The 19,847-nt window shown below is 35.9% G+C and overlaps 1 protein-coding gene across 3 annotated transcripts; it reads left to right on the top strand.

The window, feature by feature from the left end:
• The first annotated feature begins 649 nt into the window (after window positions 1-649).
• Window positions 650-5,141, top strand: LOC113724547 (uncharacterized). Of its 3 annotated transcripts, none has more exons than XR_011839572.1 (5): window positions 650-1,062; window positions 3,776-4,053; window positions 4,136-4,254; window positions 4,362-4,659; window positions 4,783-5,141. XR_011839572.1 is itself a non-coding variant. In XM_072076205.1 (5 exons), exons 1-3 carry the CDS (start codon window positions 2,242-2,244, stop codon window positions 4,231-4,233), a joined length of 1,794 nt encoding a protein of 597 aa, XP_071932306.1. In that variant the 5' UTR covers window positions 1,069-2,241; the 3' UTR covers window positions 4,234-4,254; window positions 4,362-4,659; window positions 4,783-5,141. The 3 variants fall into 3 exon arrangements, 1 of the variants encoding a protein (XP_071932306.1); XM_072076205.1 differs by lacking the exon at window positions 650-1,062 and adding an exon at window positions 1,069-3,659; XR_011839571.1 differs by lacking the exon at window positions 3,776-4,053.
• The last annotated feature ends 14,706 nt before the right edge of the window (window positions 5,142-19,847 follow it).

Here is a 19,847-nt window from a genome sequence, read left to right as displayed (position 1 = left end):
TTTCCATGCGACACGATGCGGGCGCGTCATAAAGGCAAGAACTTTTCTGACGAAGAGCTCTCTATACGACTCGACACAGGCGCGTCAAGTCGAAGAGATACCTACGAATCATCAAAAACGAAAATTGAAGTAAAAAATTAGTCAAACTAAAGGAAAACATGTTTAAACTATCAAACAAAACTGAACAAACAACTAAAAGAAATTGGGTTGTCTCTCAATGAGCGTCTTTCTTTAATATCTTTGGCTAAACATTAAACACCACTCTTTAATTTGGATATAATTCAATTTTTCTTATAATCGGTGGCCATGGTTGTTAAAATCGCGATCCGGATCGTGGGATCGTACGATCCTACGATCCGGAATGGCAAAATCGATCCGGATCGCACTCAGAATCGTAAATCCCTTGAATCGACGTAAGATCGACGTAGGATCGGTAGGATCGATTAGAATCGTGCGATTCTACGATCCTATTTCGATCCTACAAATTTTTGCTATTTTGTGAAATACAAGGTTCATTTTGCAAGTAAAAATCAACATTTGGGGTAGGCTTGTAATTTATCAAGAAATTGCAGGCCTTAGTTGCAATGTTTTAACACATTTTGCCTCAAAGTCAAAAGTTCCGTCAAAACTCAAAAGGAAAAAGCTTCGGGTCTTCTACTTTTCTTCATCTTCTCCTTAGTCCTCAAGCAGACCTTTTTCATTTCTCTTCTCTCACCGCTGCCCAAATCAAATCCCTAAATCAAATCCCTAATTTACACCATCAAACCACCTCAAGCTTCGGCTACAACTCTTACCAAGACCAAGTACTAACAAGTAACAAGACAAACCGCTGCGGCTTCTACCAAGAACCCACAAGCTATAGTCGACAGCTTCAAGCTCCAGGCTCCAGCAGCCATTGCTTCGGTAAGAATATCAAGCTACGAAATCCTCTGTTGCCGCCGGATTTTGGCCGTTTCAAGCTTCAAAGCTTGAAGCTCCAGTACCCATTCTTCTCCAATTTTTGTGCTGCCAGCCTGCCACCACACTGAAGCTCAAGCACCAGCACTTCAATTAAAGTCATATGTGAGTCTGGTTATTTTCTTGCTTGAAAATTGATACTTGGGCAGATGGTGATTGATAAAGTTGTGATTTGTATTTGGTTTTCTTGATATTTGAACATATATTGCTTTTGATTGAATTGAGTTGAAGTTGAAGGGAATTATTGACGGGTCCATTAGGATTTGTGAAAATTTGGTTTTCTTGCTTGAAAATTATTGATGGTTCTGAAGCACCAGCACTTTGTCTTAGGATTTGTGCTCTCAGAATCATTAACATTTAACGGGTCCATTAGGTATACTCTTTTTTGCCTTCTCCATAGGAAGCTCTGATAATTGAGACTCTGCTACCACATAAATCTTCCCATTGAACTTGTTAAAGAAATCAAAATTAGGAGTATTATTATTTTGTAATAATGAATTAATGAGAACTCATAAAATTATTTAATATAACATTGTTTAAATCTTCCCATTTTGTCATGCATTTTGCAGCAGTTGGACGGTTGATTTTTCAATTGTTATCTTTACAGTAAAACATGTCAGTTGATAATTTTTTTTCTGTTACATGACTCCTTAATAATCTGTTTTCACAGGATTGTTTTTTTGTTCTACTCTAGTCCTGGTTATTCCTTTGACTAAGCTATATTAAGTTGTGATCCCAAAGATGCTTCATGTACTATAAGAACTCTGTACTGATCTAGACATCAATTCTAGCATGAAATTTGGATTAGTTAGTTGTTACCATGACTCCTAAGTGATCAGTAACCAAGAGAATTAAAAGCATATGAATTAAGAATATTTGGTATCTTGTTGTTTTGATTAACTCATTGAGTACCATAATTTTATGAAATAGTGATTTTTTAGCACAGAGAATGAAGGATCACTAAGGACACATAAAAGAATTCCCTTTTCTGGTAGGACGCATAGCAAAGTTTTATTTTCCAGAAAAATGTACACAAATGGATTGTTGCTGTTCTAGTATGAATTTCTGAACTTCTATTGTTGCTTCTATTATGTCCTTTACCTATGTTTTCATTGGATTTGCACTTGGCCTTGCAAAAATCATTGGTAATAAGGCTGTATTTCTTGTACTGAGCTGGTCTAGCTTATTTTCTGAATGCTAGCTTTATTTTCTTTTATCAAGTGCTGGTCTGGTCTAAATTTCTTGGTTTCTTATGCATATTCTAATATATTTGGTAGTGCTTAAATGTCTTCATCTGCTTCAAAGAAACAAAGTAGAAAAAATGCACCGGGTGCTCGATTGGATCCCGGGTGGGATCATGGAATTGAAATTGATTCTAATAAAAAACAAGTTCAGTGTAAATACTGTGGGATTACTCGAGCAGGTGGTGTGTATAGGCTTAAGCATCATTTAGCTTGTACACATACAAATGTTGAACCATGTCCCAGCGTTCCTGAAGATGTTAGAACCCAAATGTTTGATTTACTAAGTGCAAGTTCTGAGGAATCAAGGGAAAAAAAACAAAGGGTTAGTAAAATGTATGATTTAGAAGAAGAAGAAGGAGAAGCTGGGCAGCAGGCTAAAAAATGTTCTATGGACAACTTTGTTGTGAGAAAATTTGGGGGGTTGAATGTGAGACAAACAACTATAAATGAGAAATGGAAGAAACAAGATAGAGATGAAGTTTGTCAAATAATGGCTAGGTGGTTCTATACAAGTGCCATTCCATTTAATGCTGTAAATAATCCATTGTTTCCTTTAATGATTAGAAAATTGGGAGAATATGGAAAAGGACTTAAACCACCTTCATACCATGAAATGAGAGTGACTTTTTTGAAAAAAGAGGTGCAAGAGACATTGAATTTGCTCAATGTGTACAAAAAAGAGTGGAAAAAAGCTGGTTGTACTATTATGTCCGATGGATGGTCTGATCAAAGAAAGAGAACAATGAACAATTTTCTTGTGAATAGTCCAGCTGGTACTGTGTTCTTATCTTCGGTAGATACCACTAACATTTCAAAAACAGCTCAAAAATTATTTGAATTGTTAGATGGTATTGTGGAAAAAATTGGAGAGGATAATGTTGTGCAGGTCATCACCGATAATGCTTCTAATTATAAGGCAGCTGGAAAAATATTGATGGAAAAGAGAAAAAGATTGTTTTGGACCCCTTGTGCTGCTCATTGTATTGATCTAATGTTAGAAGATTTTCAAAAGTTTGATTCTCTCCACAAAGTTACCATACAAAAAGTGAAATCAGTGGTTACATATATTTATTCATGGGGTACAGTTATTAATTGGATGAAACAGTTCACTAAAGGCAAGGAATTGATTAGACCTGGAGTTACTCGTTTTGCTACTTCATACTTGACCATGAGATGTCTTAGTGAGCTGAAAGGGAATTTGTTTACCTTTTTCTCTTCGGATAAGTGGAAAACAAGCATGTATGCTAGGAGAAAAAAGGGGAAAAAAATTGAGAGCATCATTTTTGATAATCAAGAATTTTGCCCAAATGTGGAGCTATGTTTAAAGATTGCTTCGCCTCTTATTAAAGTATTGAGGATGGTTGATTCTAATGAAAAACCAGCCATGGGCTTTCTCTATAAATCTATTGATCAGGCAAAAGAAGAAATCAAACAAAATGTGAACAATGTTCGAAAGAGGTAAATTTTAAATAAATTGTTATATTAATTATTAATTCATTTATAATTTCTGTGTTGGATAGTAGAATGGATTTTTTTAGTTATTTTTTTTAACCAAACTCATGTTTATATGCTAGATATGAATCGGCATTTGCTATCATTGATAAAAGATGGGAAGATCAATTGAGTCATCCTTTGCATGCCGCGGGTTATTATTTGAATCCTCAATTTCAATATAGTCTAGATTTTCAGTCGGATGCAAATATAAAACGTGGCCTTTATGATTGCATTGCTAAGATGGTTCCCGAATCCGGTGAAAGGGTAAAGATTGATTTACAATTAGATGATTTTCGACATGCAAGTGGATTATTTGGTCATGAAAATGTTGTACTAACAAGAAATAAGAAATCTCCTGGTTAGTTACTATTTGAACTTTGTGTTTTTATTTTTATTTTTAAAATATTTATTAATTTGTTATTTATTTTAATTTCCTATAGCTGATTGGTGGGAATCTTATGGCGATGAGTGTCCGGAGTTGAAAAATTTTGCCATTCGAATTCTCAGTTTAACTTGTAGCTCTTCTGGATGTGAATGAAATTGGAGTGCATTTGAATTGGTAACAATGTTTTCATATAATATAATATCTCATTCAATATAATATTTTGTTTAGCATTTGAATTTAAATTCATAGTATAACTATATAAGTTCTTTCAATTTCAATAGGTACATTCTAAGAGAAGAAATCGTTTGGCTCAAAAAAGAATGAATGACCTTGTGTTTGTGATGTACAACTTGAAGTTGAGAGAGAGACAAAGGCAAAGGCAGCGTGTTATTGAAGAAATTCCTTTTGAGAATTTGCCTTCGGATGATGAATAGGTGACAGAGAGAGAAAATCCAACTCTTCCAAGAGAAAATAGTTGGTTACGAGTTCTAGATGACAATCCCGAATGTGACACTTCATATGAAGAGGGAAATGAAGATAATGAAATTGAAATACTTACAAGAAATGTGCAGAGAGTTTGTAAGTTTCTTTCTTTCTTTCAATTTAAGTATAAATTTTATCTTTTTTTTTTAGTTTTTATGGTTTTATATTGCAAGATATCTGGTTTTTGGTAACTTTCATTATTATTGGTTGTTTATTTAGATGATCATCAAGATCGTGAAACCCATGCCCGTCGAAGACAAATTAATAAAATGAAAGAGATTCATGTTATTGATGAGGATGATGGGCCTTCAACTGAATTCGATCATCAAGATGATGATTACCTTGATATGGTTCCTGAAAATGATGTTCAAATGGGAACTAATGACTTGGATGATACTAATTTGGATGATGATGAAGATAATGCCGAAGATGAATTCCAAGAGAATTGGGATGGTGAAGATGATTGGGAAAATAATGATTTTGATAATGTGAATTATGGGGATAATGAATTTGATGAAAATGATGACAATGATTGGTTATAAATTAATGTATTTCTGAATTATTATGATACTTGAAAACGATGAATTGTTACTATTTTATTTTTATTTTTTCATGTTTGTTGAGGTTCCATTTGTTGGTCAACTGCTTCATGCATGTTTGTTCTTACAAATGTAGGTTGGGAGGAAATAATTATCTTCTTTAATTCGTTTTTGGTTTTCTTTGGTTAATGGCACGGCTTGGTAAGCCTGCCTGACTAAAGCTCTATCAGAGACAAGCTTGTCATGCTTGACATATTCATACTTTTAGCCTCAATCCATTTGAGTTCTCTGCAGTGTTAGAAGCAAGTTTTCTGGTGACAACAGTTTGCTAGTAGGAATTCTACAGCATAAAATTTAGTAGTAGAGTTGCCTGTCTGCTGCATATCTAAACCCAAGTGTTACTGATAGCTTTGAGCTTCAGCTCCTAGTACACGGCATGCAATTCCCAGGTTTTACTATGTTTTCACGCAACATAGACATGCGGATTATATATATATTGCATTGCATTCCATGTTTTTACAGCAATCAATGAGCTTTCTTCAAATTTCCACTTCTTTGGCTTCAACATCTGGTAAAAATCCATTACAAACAGAACTTTTGCCGAAAGATAAGATGGATTGGTTGCTAGACATTGAAATTGCAAAATCCATACCTCTTTAGGCAAAAGCAGTAAACAAATTAAACTCCAAATTAAACAAACAAGCTTTTGGTGGGATCTTACGATCCTACGATCCGATTCTGTGAAACTAAAATCGATCCTACGTGGAATCCCGATTTTACAAACCTTGTCGGTGGCCCTCCTCCGGGATCCAAATAGCCATTGATTGCAGGCTTTTTTTTTTTTTAACTTTCTATTCACTTTCACCTCATAAATTGCTTTCATTCCCTAATACTTGTTCGCAGCAACTTTGAATTTACCCCCACAAATAAACTCAGAAAATTCTTGCACAGAGGAATTAATAGCATGAATAGCAAACACAGAGTGAGAGTTAACAGGATGTTTCATTGTATCAAAAATATTAAAGTGGATAATTTCTCCATCAAATTTCATTATGAAAGTACCCTTACTAACATCAATTTTAGTTTGAACAATACTCAAGAATGACCTTCCTAATATAATGGGTGATGGATTTGGAACACTTTCTCATCCATGTAAAGCACATAAAAATCAGCAGGAAAATTTAATCCATCTACTTGCACTAAAATATCCTCAACTATCCCATGCGGATAAGTAAATGTACGATCAGCCAATTGAATTATTATCCCTGTTTCTTTTAAGGGTCCTAAATTTAGGGAATCATAGATTGATTTAGCCATCACATTAATTGAAACCCCTAAATCTAACATAACATTTTTAATCTTAGAATGTCTAATTTTACAGGGAATAGTAAATATACATAGATCTCCGCATTTAGGTGGTAGTTTTTTTTGTAAAATCGCTGAAACATTCTCACCTACCACAATATGCTCATCCCCTCTCAAATTCTTCTTATTGACGCACAAGTTCTTAAAAAATTTCGCGTACTTTGGCACTTGTTTGATTGCATCTACTAGGGAAATATTGATCTTACCTTGCGGAATACATCCAAGATCTCTTTCTCCTTGTCCTGCTTTTTCGGTCTCTCCAACCTGCTAGGAAAAGGAGGTGGACTAGTTTTAACTTCAATGATTGGGTCAGGGAGTACCACTGGATCTTTGCGATTTTTGTCCTCCTCCTCGAGTTCTTTCTTAATATTTTCCTCAGCCTTGTCCTTTGGAGTCGCGAGTTCGGGTCTCTGAATCTCGTTCCCGCTCCTTAAGGTCATTGCACTTATGTTCTTCAGGTTCAGTTCAGGTTGGAATGGCAATTTTTCATTTACTTGAGACTCCAGACGGTTGATTGATATTACCATTTGACTTATCTGACTCTGCATCGCTTGCATCTGACCCATCTGATTTCATATGTTCCGCAGTTCGAAGTCCGTCTTTTGCTGGTGTTGTGCAGTACTAGCCATCAATTGTTTCATCATATCTTCCAAAGATGGATTGACGCTCGGTGGAGGTGGTGGTCGTCAAAGTTGATACTGCTACTGGTACTCTTGTTGTCTACTTGGCATAAAATTGGACAACCTATTTCTTTCATAACTAAAGTTGGGATAGTCCCTCTAACCAGAATTGTAAGTGTTCGAATACGAGTCATATTGATTTCTTGGCGCGGGTGTGTGGTCAGCCATATTTACTTGTTCCGTATTTCTTCTTGAACCAATGGACACATCTCCGTAAAATGCCCCAGGGTAATGCATACCCCACATACTTTGACTTGTGGGACATTTCTCACAGCCAGTTGTCGTACGAAGGATGTCAATTCAGAGAGTTGTTGTTGGATGGAGAATGTTTCTATCTCATTCACCCTATGTGTCGGGACATCCTCTCTTGAACTAAACTGCTGTGAATTCTCAGCCATCCCTTCGATCAACTCCCATGCTTCTCGAGGGGTTTTGTTTATCAACGCTCATCCACTTGCAGCATCGATTATGCTTCTGTCCTTGAAGAGTAGCCTCTCATAAAAATATTGGATGAACAGTTGCTCACTTATCTGATGCTGAGGGCACTTGATGCACAATTTTTTGAACCTTTCCCAATACTCATAAAGAGACTCGCCTGAGTGTTGCTTGATGTCACACATATCTTTTCCTTAAACTGGCAGTCTGAGATGTAGGGAAGTACTTTTTTAGAAATTTTTTCTGCAACTACTCCCAGGTGGTGATACTGCCTGGACATAGGTAATATAATCAATCCTTCGCCGCGTCCTTGAGAGAAAAAGGGAATACTCTTATTTTAATCTGTTCTTCAGTAATTTCAGAGGGTTTCATACTAGTGCAGACCACATCGAATTCCTGCAAGTGCTTGTGCGGCTCCTCACCTGGAAGGTCATGAAAAGATGGTAAAAGGTGAATCAATCCGGACTTTAATTTAAAGGGGGTATTATTATTCAAATTAGGAAAAGTGATGCATAAGGGTTATTGATTTAAATTAGGTGCGGTCAACTCCCTTAATGTTCATGCATTCACCATGGTGACTTTCTCTTGGTATGTATCACTTGAATTATCACCACGCAAATTTGTCGAATCCACCTCTGGATTAAGTCCCTAAGGTGCAGCACTGGATTGCTCCTCTCTAAGCTGTCTAGTTTCTTTCTTAGTTTGACATGCAGTCTTCTCAACTTCAGGATCGAAAATCAATTCGCCTGTATGAGAAGAACGAGACATAAATTAGAAAAAAATACTAGAAAATTAAAATAAAATGGAATTAAAAAAGAAACAAATAATTAACGCCAGTCCCCAGCAACAGCGCTAAAAATTGACAGGTTATCGATGCCTGTACAATAATAAAAATAAACCTAACTGCCAATTAAAGTAACTAAAACCCGATTCCAAGTACATTAGTAGGGACTCTAGGTGTGCAATGATTCACCATGTTTTCGAAGAGTTTGCTTGATTCGATATACCCAAATGGAATGATTTTTTCACAAATAATTATTAATTTGTAAACAGAGCAAGTAGGGTTGGATCTTCAGGGATTGGAGATATTTGTCTCTTTCGAAATTCAAAATAACACGAGGATGTTTTTTGTATAAACGATGACAATCAAATAAATTCAAAATAAAAATGAATAGTTAATTAGAAATTAAATGACAATTCACTGAAATCAGAATAATAATAATTAAAGGTCTAGCCAAGAAATAACTTTAGCAATAGTTCACCTAATTGATCATCGATGCACAAGCAATTTCAATTATTTATTAATAAATAGGTTGTAATTGTCAAACATGCGATGACAGTCAATCCCTCCTTACTGTGTCGGTGATCAAGGTACGCCCGTTAATCACTGATGTAATTGAGAAATAATCTTAGGTACGCCCATAAAATTTAATTCCCCAATTGCCTTACGTATTAGAGGGGTCCTATTCTAACCAAATAACGCACTACTAGGGTTATTCTAGATTAGCCTGCGTATTCCCCTGATACAAATCTAATCATGTCAGTTATCACCATTTCGAGACAATTAAACAATTACGGATTTAATACCCCAATTGACAATAGATTATTAAATCAACTCATTAGCCAGATCCAAGACAATCAATTAATTAAATAACCATAAGCACTCCAATCAGGGAATATGCATATACCAATAAATAAGAGAAAAAGATAAAATTAAATCGATCTCATAATTTCAGACGACCCAAAACATTCGTTGTTTCTTGACTAGAATAGAGGAGTTCGTTCATCTTTGACGCGAAAAACCCACACACAATTGTAATGAGAGGAGCGGCCATGGTCTCCGATTGGGTGAACTCAACTCGCTTGAAATAATCCAAGAAATAACGAAGCTACAGAGGGGAATTCAATACTTCCGCTTTGTCCTCACATGCGAGGGAAAAACTACTAAGAAAAACGAAAGTGGAAATGTCAAAAGCAAAAGCTCAAAGGATAGTGCTAGTTCTCTGTTTCTAATTCTAATTTCTATCTAATGCTTCCTACTGTGCGGCGGCTCCAACGGAATAAGACTCCAGCTCTTCCGTTGTTTCCCTCCATGCTGTCTTCTGCAAATTACCAAAAAGGGTCGCGTTTTCATATTCTAAAAATGTCCATGGACGCCTGCTACTTGAACTCTTTCCTGATAACTGTCAAATAGGCATTTGTTATCATATTTTCGTTCTACTCCCTGAAATAAATGTAAAATACCAAAAATGAATAGAATCTAACAATTAATCCATATCGGGTCAGGTAATAGAGGAAATTAATAATAAAATAAATGATAAAATTATAATCTATCAGTTTATGGCTGCTAATATTCCATATTTTGGTAATAGACTGGATTTTATTTCTAAAAAGGGTTATGAGACTCATGTTTTTTTCTAATGATCAATAGGTTATTACAAATTGTGAAAATTATTTTGCCTCAAATCATTCAACCGACATATATCGCGCATTTTAAGATGGCCTAAGTATTTCAATCGATATTTTTGGAGATTTTTCACCTCAATATCAACCGTGGTATGACTCTTATTCAAACGGGTATTATCAAGGATGGTGGGATAATTTCAATCTTAATTATGAACAAAGGACAATAAATTTTCAACAACAAGACTCTCAACAACCATCACCCATATCAGGTATTACTAGCTACTAACACATATCATTTTCAACAGCACACACAAAGGATAATTAAAAGGATGGAAGATGGAAGACAGAAGGCGTGAATTGGCATCTACAATGAGCATATTGATTTTTTCAATTTATGAAGAATTGCCCTCACAGACCAACATCGACCTTAAAGAAGATGAGAGTGCAATTATCATCACAAGTGACATGGAACTGTAAGAGTCTCAAGAAGAAGAATCTAAAGATGCAGTTGAAAGATATTCTTGATTATATTCATTCAGATTTATGGGGTTTATCTCGTATTCCATCTAAGAATGGTGCCAAGTATATGTTGACTTTCATTGATGATTACTCAAGAAAAATTTAAATTTATTTTCTTAAACATAAAAATAATATTTACCTCACTTTCAAACAATGAAAAGTTTTGATTGAAAAACAGACAGGTAAACAGATCAAGTAGTTTAGAATAGATAATGATATAGAATTTTGTGAAAGAAAATTTAATAAATTTTGCAAGAATGAAGGAATTATTAGGTGTCGTACTGTCAGGATGACACCTTAGCAAAATGGTGTGGCTGAACATATGAATAAAACGCTTTTGAAGAGAGCGAAGTGCATGATCTCTAATGTAGTGTTGACAAAGGACTTTTGGGTAGAGGCGATATCTATGATTTGTTATATTATTAATCGTGCTCATTCTGCAACTCTTGATTTCAAAATTCCTGAGAAAGTTTGGTCAGGTACTCTTGCTGATTATTCTGATTTAAAGCTTTTTGAGTGTCCAGCATACATGCATGTAAATGATTGAAAATTAGATACCCTAGTTAAAAAGTTTATTTTTCTTGGATATGCTTTTGGGGTGAAAGGGTACAGATTATGGTGTTTTGATCCCAAAATTTTAAAATTTATAATCAGTAAAGATATTACTTTTGATGAATTCTCTGTATTATCTTCCAAGAAGGAATTTTTAGTTCTTGTCCTGCAGATGATAGTATGCAAAAGTAGGTAGAGTTTGAGATTGGTAGTTCTGGTCCTTCTATTCAACAAAATGTCAATATATGTATCTGAATCTACTGATGAAAATAATTCAAAAGAGGAAAAATATTTCATTGTCAAAGATAGACCAAGGAGGGATATTTGACTACCATAAAGATATGCAAATTTAGTTGCACATGTTTTGTCTGTTACAGGAGAAACTGATGTAGTTGGCGAACCTAATACCTATTTAAAGGCAGTTTTTGTGATGACTCTACTAAATGGGTGATTGTAATGAATGAATAAATTGAATCTTTCCATCGAAATGGAACTTGGATTCTTGTGAAATCGCCTTCAGATAAGAAAATTATTGGATACAAATGGGTCTTCAAAAAGAAAAAAAATATTCCAGGGATCGAAAATATTAGGTACAAATCACGGTTGATTGCAAAGGGCTATAATTAGGTAAAATGTGTTGATTTTAATGAAGTATTTTTACCTGTTGTTAAGCATAGTTCTATTCATGTTTTACTTATTTTAATTGCCATGTATGATTTGGAGTTGGACTAGTTTGATGTTAATACAACTTTCTTATATGGTGAATTTAAAAAGAAAATTTATATTAAACAACCTCAGAGATTTGAAGTTGTTTATTCAAAGAGTATATTTGGTAGTTGTGTTTACTTTCGAAAGTTAGGTGATGATTTTTCATTTATTTGCTGTTTTATATTGACGAGTGCTTATTGCTACTAAGAATTTGTATGAAATTCACACTTTAAAATTGCATAAGTAGTGAATTTGAAATGAAATATTTGGGAGTACTTAAGAAAATTCTTGGCATGGAAATCAAGATAGATCGAGAAGTTGAAAAGTTATTCTTGATTTAAGAAAATTACCTTGAGAAAATGTTGGAGAAATTTGGCATGAAAAATACTAAACCTGTGACTACTCCTCTTGCTAGTTATTTTTTACTATTTGCTGCTTAATCACCACAGTCAGTTGAAGAGAAAGAGTATATGGCACAGGTTTCATATTCCGGTGCAGTCTGTAGCATTATGTATGCAATAATTTGTACTCGTCCAAATATTGTACAAACAGTCAGTGTGATTAGCAGATATATATTTTATCCTGAAAAAGTACATTGACAGGCTGTGAAGTGGATTCTCAAATATTTGCGAGGGACTTCAAATTGTTGTTTGGAGTTTGGGAGAAATAATGATATTTTGGTTAGTTTTGTAGACTCTGACTATACTGGGAATCTTGATAGGAAAAGATCATTTTCAAATTATGTATTCTGCATTGGTGGTTGTGCAATTAGTTGAACAGTTACTTTATAACATGCTGTAACTTTATCTACTATAAAGGCAGAATATATGATCATGATCGAGACAATAAAAGAAGTCTTGTGGTTGAAGGATTTGTTTGGCAAACTCAATCTGCATCAAGATGTTACTACTATTTACTGTAATAGTCAAAGTGCCATTCACTTGACTAAATACCAGATGTATCATAAGAGGACGAAACACATTGATTTGAAATTTCATTTCATTCGAGATACTGTTGTTGAGGGAAAAATCCTTATTCAGAAAATCAGTACCAATGAGAATCCTGCTGACATGTTCATGAAATTTCTTCTCGTTTACAAGTTCAAACAATGTTTGGGATTTCTTGGTGTTGGTTGTTGGTGATTTAGACCCATTGAGGCTTATGTGGAGAAGGTGAAACAGATTTGCTATTATCAATATTAGGGACATGCCAAGGTGGAGATTTGTTAAAATGACTTTTTTCCACATCGCCTTTTATAAAAAAAAAAGTCTCTCCCTCAGTTACTTATAAATATAGTGGGTCTGAGATGAGATTAGGCATACCAAATTAAGAGAGTTTTAATGGACTATTTGGACCTTTAAATTATTAAATTTTTTGTTTAGTAAAATATCTTTGGCCTCTCTTGTGTTTCAAGTATTAGCGTGTTTCTAAAACATTTTGTACTCTTTTCTTTATAATAGAATTTTGTTCCTTTTTCATCTGTGAATGTAGGTCAATTTGATCGAATCACGTAAATTCTCATGTTCCTAATTTATTTATTTTTTACTTTGTTATTTGTCTTTTGAAGTTGTCAAAAAACTTTTCATCAATTTTGTTGGACCAGACCTAACATTGTTAACACTAGTTTAGGTACCCAATGGAGTCAATCTAATGCTGCAAGCAAAGCAGCTGCAAATTCTAGACCAATAATTAATAATGCAAGTAGGGGCAAAGGTACCAAGGGTAAAGGAAATAGAGGTAGAGGAAGAAGTAATCATGGACCACATAGTGGTATTAGTCTTTGGAATAGTATTGGGATATCAACAGGAACATACTTTATTCCCGATGATCAAGTATGCTTGTTAGAATACAACAACCTTTTTTAAAATCCTTTTACGATGTCTCATATTTTATTTTTGACTTATAGGGCTATAGAAGCACCTCCAATGCACTCCATGTGCAACCAACGTACTTAGTAAGTCATAAAATTCGATTTAATCTAATTTTGAATGCTAAATTTTTCTAATCTCTATTTTTTTCAATCTATAGTGGTCAATTGGTTTGGCTAATAAGAGTACAATTACTGGACATCATAGAGTCTCTACTTCATTTGGACCACATCAAGAATCCACATCTAGTGCCTTAACAAGCTTTCAGGTACACTTATATGTAGTGCAACTCTTAAATTCTTTTTTTTTTTATGCTAAATTTAAGCATGTAATTAGTATTGATAGTTAAACTTGTTTGTACTAGATTCAAAAACAAAACAGTAGACATGGCACTGTGATGTTCTCATCCCAAACTTCTGTTGCTGGAATTTATGTCGACAAAGATTAAATAGGTTTATGAAAAGATGATGCTGCTGACTTTTGGGTTGATGAAATTTGTTCCTTAATCAATCTCTTTTAGACAATTTAGTATGAAACTTGTTTTTGTTAATTCACTTCCTAATCAAATAGGATAATGTTCCCTCTTTTGTTAGTAGGCTCTTTTGGAATGCTTTAAAGGCTGTAGTCACAACGATATTATTTTGGTTGTTTTGATGAATGCCTATGGTATATATAATATGTTGCACGTAAAAGCTAATATTTCATTATCTATTCCTGAACAAGTTTGAAGTATATAACTATTTGGAATCATGGTAGTCAATGCCTTTCTAATTATTTAGAATGTCTATTTATGCCTATTTCAGTTGGGAATTAGTTTTAAAATAAAAATTGATGATGTCATTTGTAATCTTGAAATTGATAACACAAGGCGGTAAAGTGTATATTTCTAAAGTATAGGGGGCAAAGTGTTTTTCATCCTCAAGTTCAAGAGGGTAGAGTGTAATTAATCCTTTTTTCTTTCTCGAGGAACAGTAGTCCTAATCCTAATAATGATTGCAGCTACATCCTATCAATTGATAAGAGGGAGGTATTGAAGATTCTGAGAGATCTTTCCATTGGAAATTGAGGACTGTTTGTGTAGCTACCATTCCAGGATCAAATATCAATACAGCCTAGGCCCTAGGCAATAGTCTTATTGAGCAAATTATCCCAGTGGCCACTAAACTTTTGTCATCGTCGAGTTTTGGTCACTCAACTATTAAAAGTCTGGTTTTGGCCATCAAACTATATAAAAGGTAGACTCGAGCCCATTCTGTTAGATTTAGTCGTTAACTTCGCAGAGGTGTCTGTCCGCGCGATTTCCAATACAAAATGTAGGGTCAATTTAGGAAGTCGAAAATATCACTTGCACCTCTTCTTCCTCTCCCATGCATCTGTTCTTCTTCTTCCTTGCCTAAACCCAAACATCAAACAATTGACAATTAAAGAAAAACGCAACAACAAAGAATTTTGGGGGATTGAGCGACAGCAGAACGGGTTGACAAACAAGATCTTCATTTCCTAGAACGATGGAGTGGCCCAAGTGGGTGATTAGACCAAGGGGCCAGCATTTTGATCCATCTGATGCATACGGTAAAGTTTTAAAATCCCTAAGTTTGTTTAGTTATCCACATCCCAGAATAGATTGTGTGTTTCATGTATGTATGGGCTACATTTTATCGTTGTTTTGGCTTTTTGCAATAAAGCATAGAGATTTCATAGTACACTGATTAAAGTATTCTTAATGCTGGAAAAAGGGGTTAATAAATAATTCATTCATTGAATTTGGGTTTACTAGTTTTGACTAAAATTTTAATTTTTTTAACTAATCGCATGTCATGCAGTGCCAGGTTCTTCTCTGTTCACCATACGAATGTATCATAGGGGTAAATTCAATTGGCAAAATTACAGATACATTGATGGGCATGTAGATTATGTTGATTTATGTGATGCGGAAACAATGTCTGTGCATGAAATAAACTACATGGTGGATAAATTAGGGCATTATGGATGTATGGTGTATTACTATGTTGAGCCTGGAAAAGATTTTCGAAATGGGTTGAAGGAATTATCTACTGATAAAGCCATTATCAGTTTTTGCAATTGGGCTTATAAGCATAAAATCATGGAGGTGTACTGTGACCACCAGTCAAAGAATGAAATCAAGATGATGGCCACAAAGTCCCTTCCTTCTGATCTACAGCTGAGTAAAAAAGCCGCAGTCACCATCGAGGAACTTGACGAAAATGGAAATGTTATTAGGGAACCTGGATTTGAACTAGTGCCATTTACAGGATCAATTGGCAAGATAGATATTGGGAACTCTTCTAAAGAGAATGCCTTGAATAATGGGGATGATGGGGATGCAAATGATAGAGGAAATATAGATGGCCAAGTGGAGACTGATATTGATTCGGATGGAGACTGTGATCGCTTTAGTGCTGATAGAGATTTCTGTAGGGATGAAGAAATGTTAGAAGAATTGATTGTTGAAGGGCTAAAATCTGGTGTGGATTCTTCAAATACAGAGCAACCTAGATCGTCACAACATCCCAATTCTAATGATGATTGTAATAATGCTGCACAACAGCAAGAATCAGTTGTAGATGAGCTAGGCAGACAACAACAAACAGCTGGGATGGATCCATGGTCACAACAATCAGGACTTGAAACTGAATTTGAACATCAGCAGCAGCCTGAGACAAATGAAGAACAACCCACGGATGTGGGAACTGGAAACCAACAGTCGCAGAGGAAGAAGCAAGTTAGAAGGAGAAGAAACAACAATAGAACATTAGGAGAAGAGGCAGCTCCTCATTTAGATGATGTCCATGCATTAGATAAAGACACAGTGGTGACTGAGTTGCATAGTGATGTTGGCTCCTCAGATGAAGAGAATGATGATGACTGGAGGAATAGGTATGTTGATTTCAATCCGGCTGAACAGCTAAGATTAGCTGTTAGAACATATTCCATCATGAAAGGAAAACCAGTAAAGCCATACACAAATGAAAAAAAAAGGTTTAGAGCAAAATGCAAACCTCCTTGCCAATGGTTTATTTATACTTCAGTTGAGAGGGAACTTGGAATAGTTGATTTGGTTGTCAAGAGCATGAATAATGAGCACACAAACTGCAGTCATGTATGGAAGAACAAGAATATTTCTGTTAAGTGGCTTGCAAACAAGTACATGGAGAGATTTAGATGTAATGTTGAAATGCCTCCAAGATTATTAAGACGAATAGTTGATGAGGACTTCAAAGCTGAAATTTCAAAATGGGTGGCATACAATGCAAGGGCAATTGCTAAAAAGGAGATTCAAGGATATGCAGAGCAGCAATATAAGGACATATGGAGATATTGTGCAGAAATTAAGAGGACACACCCAAATACCACAATGGAAGTTATGTTTACTCCCTTCAGACAACCTGGATGCAACCCAAAATTCATGAGACTTTATTGCTGTTTGGGACCATTAAAACAAGGCTTTCTTGACGGTTGTAGGCCCATTATTGGGGTTGATGGATGCCACATAAAGGCTGAATATCGGGGACAACTGTTGACTGCTATTGGAGTAGATCCCAACAATGGATGGTGGCCCATTGCTTGGGCAGTGGTTGAGAGAGAAGCAACTAAACAGTGGAAATGGTTTTTTGAGCTGCTGAAGAATGACTTGCAGATTGAAAATGGGTACAGCTACACCTTTGTTTCTGACCAGCAGAAGGTATTAACTCCTTCCCTTTGTATATGCACTGTACACAGATCTGTTTCAATTTACTAATGCCTTTTGTTTGTAATAATTTATAGGGTCTTGACCGAGCATTATCTGAGGTACTACCAAACAGTGAGCACAGATACTGTGTGCAGCACCTGTATAACAACTTCAAGAAGAAACATCGTGGACTTGCCCTAAAGAGAAAACTGTGGAACATTGCAGCAAGTACTACTGAGGGACTATTCAAGAAAGCAGCAGCAGATCTGGAAAATTTTGACAAGGAAGCATATGAATGGGTGAAGAAAGCATCACATCCCAGTCATTGGTGTAAGACTTTTTTTCAGAACATACTCGATGCGATATGTTGGTTAATAATTTGTGTGAAAGTTTTAATGGTCATATACTTGAAGCTAGGCAGCAGTCAATTATCACAATGTTAGAGTCCATTAGGATATTTCTGATGGAGAGGATACAGAGAAGGACAACTGCAATGGAGAAGTTTGAATTGTCCATTGGCCCACTAATTAAAAAAATAATTGATGATAGGGTGATAGAATCAAGACAATGGAGGACCATTTGGAATGCTGTGGATGGATACCATGTTAGGGGACCAAGGGGGGCCCAGTTTGCTGTTTATTTAAAGAAAAAATCCTGCACATGCAAACTGTGGGATCTATCAGGTATTCCTTACTGTCATGCTATTGCAGCAATTCACAGAAATAATGGCGACCCCTATAAAGAGGTGTATGACTGCTACAACAGAGATCTGTTTCTAAAAATTTACAAAAATGTTTTGTATCCTATCAATGGACAAGTAATGTGGCCTGAAGCTGATGGGGTGGATCTTGATCCACCAGAAAGGATAGTGCAACCTGGCAGACCTAAGAAGGCCAGGAGAAGAGATCCTACTGAAACTCAAAAGACTGGAAACAGGTTGCGGAGAAGAATAGTCATCCATTGCAGAAAATGTGGTGTTGCCGGCCATAATGCAGCTGGTTGCAAGGTGCAGCAACAAGACAATCAACAACAGCAGAATCAGGATAGCGAGGAGCAGGAGCAGAACCAACAGCAGCAACGTGGTTCTAAGAATATGCAGCAGCAACAGCAGAACCAACATCAGCACCAGAGTCAGCATGAACAGACCCAACACCAGCACCAGAGTCAGCATGAACAGATCCAACACCAGCACCAGAGGCAACATCAGACCCAACACCAACACCAGCACCAGAGGCAACATCAGACCCAGAGGCAACATCAGACCCAACACCAGCATCAGATGCAGCATCATCAGGCCCAACAGCAGCACCAAAAGCAGCAGCAGACCCAACAGCAGCACCAGCACCAGCAACACCAGCAGCAGGATCAATATCAGCAGCAGCAAAATCAGCAACACCAGCAACAGAATCAACATCAACAGCAGCAGGATCAGCAACAGCAGCAGAATCAACAGCAGCAGCAGGATCAAGAGTATCAGCAGAACCAACAAGAACAGCAATCACAATCTGCTGTTGAGGAAAGTGAACATGCACAGCATTGACAGCAGGAAGAAGTTGTACAAAACCAACAACAGTCTCAGAGCCAAGGGGCTCATCAACAAAGGAAAGCAGGAAAACGAAAGTTAACAGATTCAGAAAAGGGGCGGATCAATGCCAATTATGCATATTTAGGTAAAGAACCTCCTTTCACTGTTGGAAATTGGAGGGGAAAATGGAGTAGAGCTGGTACTAGAAGAGGAGGAACTTCAGCAACAACTACCAGAGGACAGCCAAGAGTCAAAAGAGGATCAAATTGAAGAGGAAGTAAAGCTATAGCTAGATTGGGACATAATTCAACTACATTTTGTCTTTTTGTATGAAGTTTGTTTTGGATTTGATATGCTGACCTATTACGAACATGGTCCATATGTACAAACAATTTATTTTGTCCAATCTACACAGATTGTTCTATGTTAATGCAGCACTTTTGTTTAGTTCTTATGTCTCTGTCATTTATTGATGAAATTAGTAGAACTGAAATGTGTTGTTTCAAACCTTTTTTGACACCAAATAATAACTATTTATTCATGTGAACAATACAACTTTTATACATCAAAATGTTTATACAGAGGGGTACAAAAGGGGCTTTATAAAGCCATTTGCCCTTTCCCTTTCAATATGCTACCATTACAACAGAGTAGCTATTCTTCAAGGATTTTCAACGATGCCACAAATTTGTAGCATGCCACCAGAATTATCTATTCTCATAACTAACATTGCTAAGACAACTATTAGCCAAGGCAACACTGCGCATCGAATGAGTCGCTTATTGGCTGATTTGTACTTGGCAATTTCAGTTTGAAGTGGCTTCATTTTACCCTCCAATTTCACAACTTTTGCTTCCCACTTTCTTGCAACTTTTTCAAATTCAACCATTTTTTTCTCCATTCCATTGATCTTTCTGAGTAAACCCGGTATAATCATTATAGATTGAGCACACATTTCATCATCTATCCAACCCCAATAGCCACAGCCATCCTTCA

The sequence above is a fragment of the Coffea arabica genome, chromosome 2c, assembly GCF_036785885.1.
Source record: "Coffea arabica cultivar ET-39 chromosome 2c, Coffea Arabica ET-39 HiFi, whole genome shotgun sequence".
In the NCBI taxonomy this organism is placed as follows: domain Eukaryota; kingdom Viridiplantae; phylum Streptophyta; class Magnoliopsida; order Gentianales; family Rubiaceae; genus Coffea; species Coffea arabica.
The sequence above is the reverse complement of the archived record's forward strand: the minus strand, read 5'-3'. Positions and strand labels throughout refer to the sequence as shown.

Coding starts and splice junctions, on each gene's coding strand:
- LOC113724547 (XM_072076205.1), top strand. CDS start 2,242: ATGTCTTCATCTGCTTCAAAGAAACAAAGTAGAAAAAATGCACCGGGT. Junction 3,660..3,775: donor GTGAACAATGTTCGAAAGAG/GTAAATTTTAAA, acceptor TTTATATGCTAG/ATATGAATCGGCATTTGCTA. Junction 4,054..4,135: donor AAGAAATAAGAAATCTCCTG/GTTAGTTACTAT, acceptor AATTTCCTATAG/CTGATTGGTGGGAATCTTAT.